The sequence below is a fragment of the Furipterus horrens genome, unplaced genomic scaffold, assembly GCF_987537825.1.
Source record: "Furipterus horrens unplaced genomic scaffold, mFurHor1.1.pri manual_scaffold_8, whole genome shotgun sequence".
Lineage (NCBI taxonomy): Eukaryota > Metazoa > Chordata > Mammalia > Chiroptera > Furipteridae > Furipterus > Furipterus horrens.
Genome location: NW_028327178.1, coordinates 43,862,330 through 43,876,385, shown reverse-complemented (window position 1 = coordinate 43,876,385; position 14,056 = coordinate 43,862,330). Strand labels below are relative to the sequence as shown.

At 34.3% G+C, this 14,056-nt stretch overlaps 1 protein-coding gene across 1 annotated transcript in view; it reads right to left on the bottom strand.

The window, feature by feature from the left end:
- SMCHD1 (structural maintenance of chromosomes flexible hinge domain containing 1) overlaps positions 1-14,056 on the bottom strand; it is a 156,991-nt gene that overhangs the window by 119,602 nt on the left and 23,333 nt on the right. Inside the window, exons 6-7 of the mRNA XM_090285762.1 lie at positions 1,879-1,993; positions 1,639-1,758 (exon numbers count right to left, since the gene is read on the bottom strand). Coding sequence (XP_090141888.1) covers positions 1,639-1,758; positions 1,879-1,993 — 235 coding nt within the window. The remainder of the gene's footprint in view (positions 1-1,638; positions 1,759-1,878; positions 1,994-14,056) is intronic.

Genomic DNA, 14,056 nt, shown 5'->3' with positions numbered 1-14,056 from the left:
GAAATTTCTTGGACAGAGGAGAATGTTAAGTTATAGAAAAAAAAATAATTAATAAACAAAAAAAAATTCAGCTCACTAGCAATGAAAGAAAAGGTATATTTACCCACCAAATTGTCAACATTTTGCTGCCTCCCCCAATTTTTTAAAAATAAGAAAATAATCAAATAGGCACTTCCATGTACTATTGTTGGGAGTATATTTGCTTTAGGCTCAACCTTTCAGAAAAGTGGTTTTGTAATATATACTGTGAACATTTATAAAGTTCACAATATGTAACAGCTATTAAAATTCTGATAAATCTATACCAAAAAAGTTATAATTCAGGTAAAGTGTTATGCAAAGATATTCATAGTGGTGTCTTTATAATTATATAAATTAAACATAAGTTACATATACAGTATTCCCTCACTTATTGTGTACATTCTAGATGTCCCCGCAATAGGTGAAAATCTGCGAAGTAGGAACCTTACTTTTATTTTAGTATTTGTATGTATTTTAGGGCTTTATAAACCCTTCCCATACACTTAAAAACCGTTCCCAGTCCCTTAACTAACCTCACTCCCTTATTAACCTTTTCCACACTTTTATAAACACTACTTATGTTCTTAAACATATTCTACACTCTTACACCTACGTAACTTTAACAACATATGTATATAGTACCGCAAAATCCCGTGATATAGCGAAAAATCCACAAATAATTAAATATAATATTTTTAAAAATCCTGCAATACAGTGAGGCCGCGATAAGCGAACCGTGATATAGAGAGGGACTACTGTACATATAATTATATATATTCAACAGAATAGTGAAGTTACAGCACATTCAGCTCAAGAAATACTATGAAGCCAGTTAAAGAGTGTTGTGTACCAAAGTAATTTATAACACGGAGAAATACTCAAAATGTTAATTTTAAAAATGTGGGCTCAAACTATAACTATATAATTAAAAACAGACTGGAAGAAAATTCAACTAAACATTAAGTACCTTTTCCTGGCATTTGAAACTATTTTTACTTCTTTATATTTCCCTATGAAATTTCTTCAACTGGTTTTAGAATCAGAAAAGAATTCTTAAAAATCTCAAAATCACTTTAAAATACTTTAAAACTAAAAATTCTAAAGCATTACAAATGGAGAAATATTTAATGAATCCAATAAATACCATGTACATGACCAAGATTCAAAATTAATGACATTCTGTTTATTAAAATGGGAATCAAAGCAAATGTAGAACAGAAACAAACAGCTCATTTCTTTGATTTCCTAAAAGTCTATTATCCTATCACTGTTTTCTACTCTAGTTCTGTGCTTAGTATGCCACAAAGATTTAAAAACTCTAACTCAGCGCAAGGAAAAACGTTTACAATCTTATGAACAAAATTTCTAAAAAACTTACTCAGCTTTATGAAAAACTTATTGTCCGCAGACTTCCAGCCTGAGAAACCATATATATGATGACCACTTTCGCTATTCACATGATTAAAGAAAAAAGAATAAAATAATTTAACCTGAAAATTCCATACCTTTACGTTTTTTAAAGCAACATTAATATCTTAGATAGAATTAGGAAAAAAAAAACTTCTTCTATCATCCATCTAAATACATTGACAATTAATGAGTTAAAATGTAGTATACCTTTCTGTTTCTAATATATCCACTATATATTGATTCTTTATTTTTCTCCTTCTTCTCAAAATCTTCTTTAGAAAGCACAAGTTCATGAACATCTTGGGAATCTGCAGGTTTGCTTATCATCTGTTAAATATTAAAGAGAATACTTTAAAAATTCCTAAAAGTTACACTGATTAACACATTTAGACAGAATCAGCCTCAAAATATTTTGATCCACTTTCATTTATAAGAAATTTTACTCACTCTGGCTGATTGTCCAACAAAGAAAACAGCCTGCTTGCCCCCAACACCAAAATAGGAAATATCACTATTTAAACTGCGTGGCACTGGTACTGGTCGAACATATCCTGAATGATCACTAAAATAAAAGATTACATTAATGCAGTGACTTTAAACCAGCTACTTAGGTAATAAAAAAAACTGTCATAGCACTTTTATCATATTAAGTATTAATAAAATGATCACCAAGCCAGATAATTCCCTATCAAAGGTAAAAGATTCAAAGCTAGAAATCAAGACATCATCTAGTCCAGTAGTTCTCAAAGTTTATTCACAAGAGCAGCAGCATTAGCATCACCTGAATACTCTAAGATGTGAAATTCTTAGGCCTAGTAAGTCATAACATTTCTCAGTAAACAGAACTAAATAAATATCTATACATATAAATTAGTTACATATCTACACTGAATACCTCTACAAGCCTCCCTTCAAAACTCATTAAAATACTGTCTAAAGAATAATGGGAATTATAGCAGACAGATTCTTAATTCCACATACCATGAAAAATGAAGAGCTCCAAGATAGCAGGCCTTGAAAGCAACAGTATGGTGGAATATTATTTCCAAAGTGCATAGAGAAAAACCTGTCAACCTAGAATTGTGAACTAGAGCTAAATAGTTTACAGGTAAAAACCAAGAGAATTTACCAGTGAGAATTTACTCTAAAGGAATATTTCTACAAGCACAATCTGACATGGAAGGTTATAACATGGTAAATATAGTTAATTTTTAAAATGTGTTAAATGTTTTTTTCTAAATGTGTTGTTTAGGAAAAAATGGGGTGTATAAGTTGTGAGATTTCTAAAAAGTCAGACTTGAAATATTAGAAAACAAAAGTACTATTTGGGGAGGGAAGTGGTCAGAGCTAAAGTGTTCTAAATTCTTTAATGTGGGAGGAGGAAAATATTTTAATTTTTGAAGTCTAAAGTAAAACTGCATTTTAAAATTTTGAGCACAACCAGAGAAATAAACATACATATACTAAAATATTAAAGAGAAAAAAGGTGAAACAAGATTTTAAAAAGAATCAACAAAAAGATGCAATAAATTTTTTTTAAAGACAGAGAAAAAAACAGAAATAATGGGATAGATAAAAATATTTTAAACCCTGGCCGGTGTGGCTCAGTGGATTGAGCATTGGCCTGTGAACCAAGTGTCACTGGTTCGATTCCCAGTCAGGGCACGTAACTAGGTTGCACGTCAGGTCCCCAGTTGGGGGCACGAGTGAGAGGCAACCATACAGTGATGTTTCTCTCCCTCTCTTTCTCCTTTCCCCTCTAAAAATAAATAAATAAGTAAATTATTAAAAAATATATTTTAATTACTAAAAAAGTCTACACCCCATATATTCATAATCAAAATAAACATAAAGACAACAATGACCAGGTAAGACATTGTAATACCAGACCTACAAAACAAAGCACACAGAAAAACTGCCCCTTCAGAACATACAAAGCCACCACCACATGCAAACCCATCTCTACACAGCAGACACAAACTTGTCCTCACAAAATACACATAAAATGCCTCCACACAAAAAAGCATGCATATACAAATACCTCCACAAAATATAAAAACATACCACCCCATACACCATACATGCACACTTAAACTGCCCCTAACACACCCTAATACCACACAATGTACACATACCAACAATAAAAAGAACATTTTAGACAGTCAGACAAAGAAGACACAGCACAAACTGAGAAACAAACAACTTGCTCATCATAAAAGATGGGATGATATTTTTAATGTACTGAAATTTTTAACAAACTCAACCTAAAATTCTATACTCAGCAAAAATATCTTTATAGGAGAATGGGAAGGAGGGAGAGATCCAGAATTTATCACACATACAAAAGTTGAAAAATTCATCAAGAACAAACTTGAGATATAAAAACTGTTAAAAGACCTACAAGAATGAAAATGATACTAGATTTATACAAAGGAATGAAGACCACCAGAAATGGTAAATATGAGGGAGAATATAAATTGACTCAGGGACTCAAACAGAAACTTGTATGTGCATGTTCATAGCAGCATTAATAACAATAGACAAAAGTCAGATGTAAGCTAAGTATTCTTTAACCTACAAATGGAAAACAAAATGTACTACAGCTGTAGTACAGCCATAAACAAGAATGAAGTTCTGATACATTCTACAACATGGACAAGTGAAACATTGTGCTAAGTGAAACAAACCAGATGCAAAACGACAAGTGTATGATTCTTCGTAAGTCAGGTAACTTAAATAGGCAAATTCATTGACACAGAAAGTAGAATAGTGGTTACCACCTGAAGGGAGAGTTATTATTTAATGGGTACAGAGATTCAGTTTGGCAACGATAAAAAATTCTGGTAATATATAATGTTAATAGATATAAAACTTTGTGAATAAAATTAATGCCAATGAATTATACACTTTAAAGTGGTCACAAAGGCAAATTTTATGTTATATATTTTTTACCACATTTTTTTTAAAGGACTATAGAAAAGACACACAAGAGTAGAAAAGTGGTTGGTTGACTGGGGCTGAGGAGTGCAGGAAATAGAAAGACGCTAAAGATCAATAAGGTGTGAGGATCTAATGTATATAACATAATGAGTACAGTGAATGACACTATATTGTGTACAGTATTCCCTCACTTATCGCGGGTATTACATTCTAGACCCCCCCCCCCCGTGAAGTAGGAACCTTACATTTATTCTACACTCTTAAACCTACGTGACTTTAACAACATACGTATATGGTACCGCAAATCCCACAATATAGCAAAAAATTCGCGATAAATAATTAAATATAATATTTTTAAAAATCCTGTGATACAGTGAGGCCACAATAAGTGAACCGTGATATAGAGGGACTACTGTAACTGAAATCTGCTAAAAGAGAACTTAAATGTTCTCACTAAAAAATAATAAATGTGAGATGACTGATGTTAATTAACTAAAAGCAAAATAAATAGAATATACTTTGATATTTACAATATATATCAATGCAAACTATAAAAACAGAAGTACAAAGATCAACATCTTGTACAATGAAATGATGGCATTGTTGTGATACACTTTTACTATATGTATAAATAGTATGATATTACTACTTGACATAGACTATAAATTAAACATGTATCATATACTATGAATCCCAAAGTTATCAGTAAGAGAATAAAACAGAGTAACAGTTAATAAGACAACAAAGGAAATAAAATGGAATCACATACACACACAAAATACTCAATTTGAAATAAGGCAGAAAAAAGGAAACAGGAATAAAAATGACAGATAAAAAGAAAAACAAATAACAAAGATGGTATGTTCATATCCAAAAATATCAACAATCACATTAAATGTAATTGGTCTAAAATTCCCAATTAAAAGACAGAGATTGTCAAATTTAAATACTCAACTATATGCTACCTAAAGTAAACTGTTTAAATATAAAGAGACAATAGGTTAGAAGGTTGGAAAAAGTATCATTTTTACACTAATAAAAAGAGAGCTGGAGTAGCTTTATTAACATCAGACAAAGCTGAAATAAAGAAAAAAACAATGAAACAAATGCATGGGCAAATAAAGTATACCACTGTTCCTCTTCCATTTTTAAAAATTCTTTTAGACTGTTGAAGTCAAAATAACCAAAATAACACTGTGTGATGTGGTTCTCAATGTATGTAGAGGTAATATTTAAGAATACTAAGTTGTAAATGGGGGAGAGTTAAAGAATTTAAATAATTTGGCTGAAATTTCCGCAATAAACTTTAAGTGGTATAATGTCTAAACTTGTAAACTGTAATAAGTAATATATGTCTACTGTATTCCCTAGAGCAACCATTTAAAACAAAAAAGGCTGCCCTAGCTAGTGTGGCTCAGTGGATTGAGCACCAGCCTGAGAACCAAAGGGTCGCTGGTTCAATTCCCAGTCAGGGCACATGCCTGGACTGCAGATCAGGTTCCCAGATGGGGGCCTCATGAGAGGCAACCACATATTGATGATTCTCTCCCTTTCTCCCTCCCTTCCACTCTCTCTAAAAATAAATAAATAAAATCTTTTAAAAATAAAAAGAAAATAAATAAAACAAAAAAGGCACACTCAAAAACACTGTAAAGATAATAGTATACTAAAACATGTTCAAGTAAACCATAAGGTCAGAAAAGAGAGAAATAAAAAACAGAAAAATTGACACATCACATACTAAAGTCCTAATGTATCAATAATTGCAAAAAATGTAATGGTACAAATAGATTAAATAAAATAGGCACAGTGAATTTAAAAAACGAACCAACTATACATTGTCTACAATATACTCATTTCAAATATTATGATATAGTGACATCAGTAGTTTTAAAAAATGCATGGAGTTTTCAGGAGTAGATACATCTTGTACCTACCTCCTCCTAGGACCAAAATTATAAACTGGGAAAACAATCACCCTGAATAACCAACTAAAGGCTAGCTGAAGAGGAGTCTTATAAGCAAGGATCTGCAGAAGAAGCCACAGCTCACATGCCATGGTCAGGGTTGAGCCTTATAGTCAGTCACCCTGACGGTCGATCCCATGCGAAAATGAGTGAACAACAATCAAGACTCAATTACAACAGGAGGGCCCACATAACCCCCACAAGAGACACTCCTAAAACACTCAGCTCAGGATATCAAAAAGACAACACCACTGGGTCCCACAAGACACCTACTACATAAGGCCACCTCAAGAACACTGAGCGTCACAATAGATCTATCTACTACACAGAAACAAATACAGGGACAGTCAAAATAAGGAGACAAAGAGACAGGCCCCAAATGAAAGAACAGGAGAAATCTCCAGAAAGAGCTAAATGAAATGGAGGCAAGCAATCTATCAGATGTAGAATTCAAAGTAATGGTTATACGGATGCTAAGAGAACTTAGTGAGAACTACAACAGCATTAAAAAGGACACAAACTGTGAAAAAAGAACCAGTTGGAAATGAGTAATATCATATGTAACATCAAAAGTACACTGGAAAAAAAAAAAAGTCAGCTGAATGAAGCAGAGAATCAAATCAGCAATTTGGAAGACAAGGCAGGAAAAAAGCATCCATCCAATCAGAGCAGCAAAGAAAAAAAAATTTTTTTTAAAGAGTATAGTTTAAGGAACTTAGAAACAACATGAAAGATAACAGCATCTGCATCATAGTGGTACCAGAAGCAGAAGAAAGCAAGGTGTCAAGAACATATTTGGAGAAATAACGACAAACAACAACTGGATAAGATTAATTTAATTGATATCTTCAGATCATTTCACCCAAAAGCAGAATATATATTCTTTTCAAGTGAATGTTTTCTAGAACAGACCACATACGAAGACACAAAACAAGTCTCAATAAGTTTAAGAAGATGAAATCATATCAAGCATCTAGAGAAGACCATACTGGTATGAAACAAGAAATCAACCACAGGGGAAAAAAAAAACTGAAAAACACACAAAGTCACAAAAGGCTAAATAACATGTTACTAGATAATGAATGGGTGAGATCAAGGAAGAAATCAAAAGTTAACCTTGAAATAAATGAAAATGAGGACACAACAACTCAAAATCTATGGGTACTGCAAAAGCAGCCCTAAGAGGGGAATTCATAGCATTCCAGGCCTACCTCAGGAAACAAGAAAAAGTTCAAATAAACAATTTAACTTTATATCTAAAGGAATTTGAAAAAGGACAACAAAGCAGAAAGTAAATAGAAGGAATAATAAAGATCAGAGCAGAAATAAATAATAGAGTCTAAAAAAACAGTGTAAAACATAAAACCTGGAGCTAGTTCTTTAAAAAGATTAACAATACTGACAAATCTTTAACTAGACACATAAAGGAAAAAACTGAGAGTACCTGAATATATAAAATCCAAAATGAAAAAGGAGAAATACCTGGACAATCTGGAAGAAATTGATGTTTCTCTCACACATCGATGTTTCTCTCTCTCCCTTTTTCCCTCCCTTCCTCTCTCTCTAAAAATAAATAAAATCTTTTTAAAAAGAAAAAGGAAAAGAGTAAATGGGTTCTAAGACTTTTGTTATTATGGCAATACTTCTAGGAATAGGCTGAACAATACATATATACTTAATCTGATTTAAAACTAAGGAATTCTGGTCTCTGATTAGGAATCACCCACCACTAAGTAAGTCTCTTTTTTTCAGCCCAAACCATCCATGCAAACCTAATCTAGGAAAATTAATGTATCACAGCAAATAAGGCTGAAAACAAAAACTTCCAGTAGTTTTCAGAATTGTGTGCATCAAGAAAAATTCCTATGTCCACACTAAAGGGCTATATAAATATCCCATCATAAAGCAAAAGCAAAAAAATAATCTAAAAACTTATGAAACATTTTGCATCACAGAAGCAGTCCTTTGGAGAATTTAGAAAGTCACCTTCCTCAAGAATAAATTTTTACCAGAGTCCAAAAGAAATTTCAGAAAATATCTCCTTCATATTCTTTACTTTTAATCCTTACCCGAGGGTGTTTTTCTTTTTTTTTCATATTTCTTGAGAGAAGGGAGAAAGGAAGGGAGAGAAACATCCATGCAAGAGAAAAGCACTGATTGGTTGGCCTCCCATATGCACCCAGACCAGGGATCATAGGCATCCATACAAGGAGTCTGCATATGCCTGTGGCATTGCCCAGAATGGGAATCAAATCTGCAACATAAATATGTGCCCTGACGGGGAATTGAACCTGCAACCTTTCGGTTATGGGATGATGCTCTAACAGAGCCACACTGGCCAGGGCTCATTAATATTCTTCATATAACATAAGTAGATACTATATCTTTGTGAAATAAGAGTATTTGATTTACTTAGAGAAGCAAAATCTGCATAAAAAAAGTAATAAAGTACAAAAGAGATTATCAAATTCAGTAACGGAAACTAAAAACAGAAGTGACTTCCACGATATAAGGTAGAATGACTACATACATGCATAATTATATCTCACTACTGAAAACCAAATTAAAGTTAGAACACCTGAATGTTACACACTCTTTAAATTCAAGTAAATATATGTAAATCAGAAAATAAATGAAAGCTCATCTTAATATGCAGAAAAATGTTGAAAACAAAGAAGCTTTTGCATTAGGAATGGTAGGGGAAAATCCCTTTGGGAGATCATTTCTGCAACTTAAGAGTGGCATGGGAAATGGGTCATGTGGCATGCTATCTTCATTTTTCCAAAAATGGTTCCCTGAATAGAGAGCTTATTAATTGCTGAGCAAGGTCAAACTGCAGGAAGTAGCACTGATCCAACACATACCTGAATTATGGCCACCCAAAAGACCTAACTAATGCCACCCTTCTCTCTTCAAAAAATAATGAAATAAACACATAATATTACAACTACATTCTAGCTATTTAATGTAACTTCCAAAGCAATGATTATGGTCGTCCCCAAGTCATGAGAAAATTTTCTTGATTTATGTAATGTTCTAAATCTTAATAATGATTCGGATTATATAAGTGTGTTTGTCAAAACTCAGTTATTAGGGTGAGCACTTCCAAAATGGCAAAGTAAGGGCCTATGAAAATCTATTCATTGCTAAAAGCAATGAGTAAACCCAAAAGAATTGTCAAAATCAACTTTTCCAGAACTCTAAAATTTAGCCAACATCTTGCAACAATCCCAGGTGTTTTTATTCAAGATACATGGCTGAATCTAGGTAAGAAGAGGTAGCTTTGTGATGTTTTAACATGTCCCATCCCATTTCCCTCTCACCAGCTTTATAGAAGTCTTGAAAACCAATAACCCTTCAATCATGGTAAAAACCAGCAGCTTAGGAGTCATGGGATAAGTTTGGAATTCCCCAAAAGCCCTTTCCTCAAAGAACTGCCATTGGATCTGACAGTTCCCTAGAAACATCCACTTCAGGATTTGTCTTTGTGACCAAGATAAACATTTTAAGATCTTGCTCACTGTGAAGAGCTTTTTACTTGCGTCATTTGTCAAAAACAATCAGTGGCAATAGTTTATCATCACAGCTGACAAAGCATGAAAACAGTAGGGGAAAAAAAAAACAAACAAGAATCTAGCCCAAAACTTACAACGAAAAGCTGGGAAATAGAGGTTCATAGTGGTTTTTAAAAGCTCCAACATACTTATGAGAATTTAGAAGGTCACACTCTTGAGCAGGGCTGTATACATGAATGCTCAAGAAAGAACTGAGAAGGACCTAACTCTCACTTCTGGCTGACTTTGAAGTTCTGTGCAAGCAAGAAGTAAACACTAAGAAGGTGTTGTAAGCTCTCTGTTGGAACACTGAAAACATAGCCCGATATGCATACAGAACCCCTTGGCAAAGCTGGTAGACTTACTGGTTTCACACATTTAAGAAAATCATTAGCTAACTACTAAGCTAACAGAGACTTCAGTGACAACGCAAGAAAAGAATTCAGATTTTACATATTAGTTTAGAGAAGTCACTATATAAACAACAACGATTAAAAAAAGGAGGTAACAAGCTCTACGGAAGGAAATAAGTCTGATTTCCAGCGCTGCCACAATATATTATTTCAAAGGTCCGGTTCTCAACAAAAAATGAGTGCCACACCAAGAATTATTAAAGTATGGCCCCAGCACAGGAAAAAAAGCAGTCAGTAGAAACCATCGCAGGGAAAGCACAGGTATTTTAAATACATTCAAGGAACTAACAGAAATCATGTCTAATGAAGTATAAGAACAATGTTTCACCAAATAGAGACTATCAATAGAGAAATTTAAAGTAACAAAGTAGAAATTCAGAAATTTAAAAGAACAATAATTGAAATGAAAAATTCAGTTACGTGGTTCATGAGCAAACTGAATTGGCAGAATAATTAGTGAACTTAAAAAGGCAGGTCAACTGGGATTATTCAGTTTGAAGATCAAACAGAAAAAGGAATGATAAAAACTGAACAGAGGCTTATGGGACACCATCAAGCATATCAATATATGGATTAGAACCACAGAAAGAGAGGAGAGAATATTTGAAGAAATTAGGGCGAAAAATTTTCCAAATTCGAGGAAAACATTAATCTACACATCCAAGAAGCTCAAGAAACACCAAACAGGATTAAATGAAAAAGACCCAGGCCTAAACACATCATAATCCAACTGTGAAAAGCCAGAGAAAGAAGAATCTTGAAAGCAGAGAGAGAAAAGTGAATGGTCACATTAAGGAATGCTCAATTAAGATTGGCAGCTGATTCTTCATTAGAAATCATGCAGCCAGACTTCCGGCCAAGATGGAGGCTTAGACGGACACGCTCAGTCTCCCTCTACAACTAGAGAGGAATACAACTACTTCAAAACAAAAGATAACTAGAAATTCCAGAAAATAAAACTACACGGAAGCCCAACGTACAAAGTTATAAACCAGCAGCGCCCTTTGGGCAGGTAAGAAGAGCGAAAGGGGGAGGAGCTGTTTGCGGTAGCACCAGGGACAGCGGCAGGGAGAGCAGTCTCAGCTGCAGTCTAACCCCGGCAGCTCGCGACCCCAACGCTCGGAAAAGCAACCACCACATCGCCCGGAACAGTGAGGCCCAGAGGGCGGGAGGACGGATCCCAGTCTCCTAGCAGAATAACTGCGGGAATCCATCTTGGACCCCCGCCCCCACACAAAGCGCCACAGCGCTGCAAAATAGGTTGCGGATAGCCACTGGCTGCTGGGCAGTGACGACAAAGTGCCACAGCGCAGCGAGAAAGGTTGCTGGACCACCGCCGGTCACTGGGTTGTGACGAGTACACAGGCACTGCCCCCTATAGCCGGCCCAAGAAAGCAAAACGCATCTGTCAAAATGAGGCAGACAACTATAGAAATCCCGGTGGCGCAGCTCACCAGGCAACAGATGAAGAACCTGACAGATGAACAAATAAGAAACCTGTCAGAGGCTCAGTTCAGGGCCATTGTTATCAGGTGGCTTACAGAATTAACAAAAGATCTGGAAAAAGATGAGAAAGAATTGAAAAACACTCATACTGAAAGGAAGAAAACCTCATACGAGACAGATGGTGAGGAAATAAAATCCAGAGTTCAAATCAACAAACTAGAACATAGAGAAGGAACAGTCAACCAGTGCAGAGAGAGGAAACGGGAAGCAAGGATGAGAGGATCAGAAACCTCTGGGACAGCTATAAGAGATCGAATATACGGATCATAGGATTGCCAGAGGGCGAAGAAGAAGAACTAGAAATTGAAAAATTAAGTGAAAATATAATAAAGCAGAACTTCCCAAACTTGGGGAAGGAAAAACTTACAGGTCCAGGAAGCACAGAGTTCCAAAACAACTGGACCCAGGGAGAACCACTCCAAGACACATTATAATCAAATTGTCAAAAATTAAAGATAAAGACAGAATCTTAAAAGCAGCAAGAGAGAAGAAAAGAATCATGTACAAAGGGGTCTCAATTAGATTATCAGCTGATTTCTCAAGGGAGACCCTGCAGGCAAGAAGGGACTGGCAAGAAATATTCAAAGCAATGAAAATCCAAAACCTACAACCACGAATACTTTATCCAGCGAAGCTGTCATTCAGAATAGAAGGGCAGAGAAAGTGTTTCCAGGACAAAATAAAACTGAAAGAGTTCATTAGATCCAAGCCACTGTTATATGAGATGTTAAAAAGACTGGTTTAGAAAAAGGAGGATCAAAACTATGAACACTAAAATGAAAACTGCATCACAAGAAACAACAACAGAAGCTAGGGAATTGAAGCAAAGACAAACTAAATAGGCAATGAGAGTGGAAAAAGAACTATAGATACGGGGAACATATTAGGGGGGAGGTCAGCAGGGAAGGGGAAGGGGGGGAGGGAGGGAGATGGTATAGGAATTAAGAAACATCGTAGGAGGGAATGGAATAGACAGAGAGAGGTTGAGAAGAACTATATGTACAACCAATGGACATGGACTAAAAGGGGGGGACAAGGGGAGGGAGGGGGGCCACCGGGTGGAGGGGAGCAGAGGGAAGGGAAATTGGAACAAATGTAACACTGTAATCAATAAAACACATTAAAAAAAAAAAAAAAGAAATCATGGAGCAGGAAAACAGTGGGCTACACTGTCTTTATCTAATATAACAACCTTCAAAAATGAAGAAGAGATTAAGACATTCCTGGATAAACAAAAGCCAAGGGACTCTATTATTAGATATGTCCTACAGTAGCTATTATATGGAGTCCTTTGGGCTAAAATGAAAGGCCCCTAGAAAGTAACTTGAATACAAGAAAAAATAAAAAGTAACTATATGTTGATAAATAGAAAAAGATAGTATAAATCTAATATTTAAAACACTTCTGATTTAAAAGATAGCTGCATATAGTAGTAAATATAAAACTGTTTTGACAGGGTTATAATGTATAAAGGTAATTTACAAAAAATAATAATACAAAGGAGAAAGGAATAAATCTATACATAAAAGTTTTTTAATATCACTGACATTAAGTTGGCATTAATCCAAACTAAATTGTTATAAAGTGTTAGATTAGTAATCCCTAGAAAAACAACTAAAAAATAGATTAACAACTATTGAAAGTATATTAACGATTGCCAGGAGCTGGAGAGAGGGAGATGGACAAGGAATAACTACAAATGGGTACAAGATTTATTCTGGAGTGATGAAAATGTTCTGAAATTAGTGATGATGGTTTGTGACTATACTCAAAACCAAGAATTGTATACTTTAATATAGTGAATTTTATGGTATATAAATTAAAATGACCATAAAAAATAAATTCAAGGAAGGTACACTTAAAACATATGTGAGCATTTCACTATATGTAAATTTTTCTTCAAAAGAAAAAAAGTTAATGGTAGATAATGATATCAATGCTTAAAGCATTAAACTAAAGTTTATTTATTGATATTTATAATTTAATTGAACTGAATCAAAAATTAAGATGAACTGAAGGTCAATGGGATAAACAGATATGTGGTAAAGCAACTGTCAATGGTAAAAACTAAATCTGAGTGTCTGGAAATTCACTGTAGAATTTGAACTCTTCTGTATATGCTTTAAAATGTTCATAAAGTGTCGAGGAAAGGAACAGAGTTCAAGAAACTCAGATACAGGATTCTAGGGAAAAATAAGACAAGTTTATGAAAGACAAAATACAGGGCATTATTATAAAAAGAAAC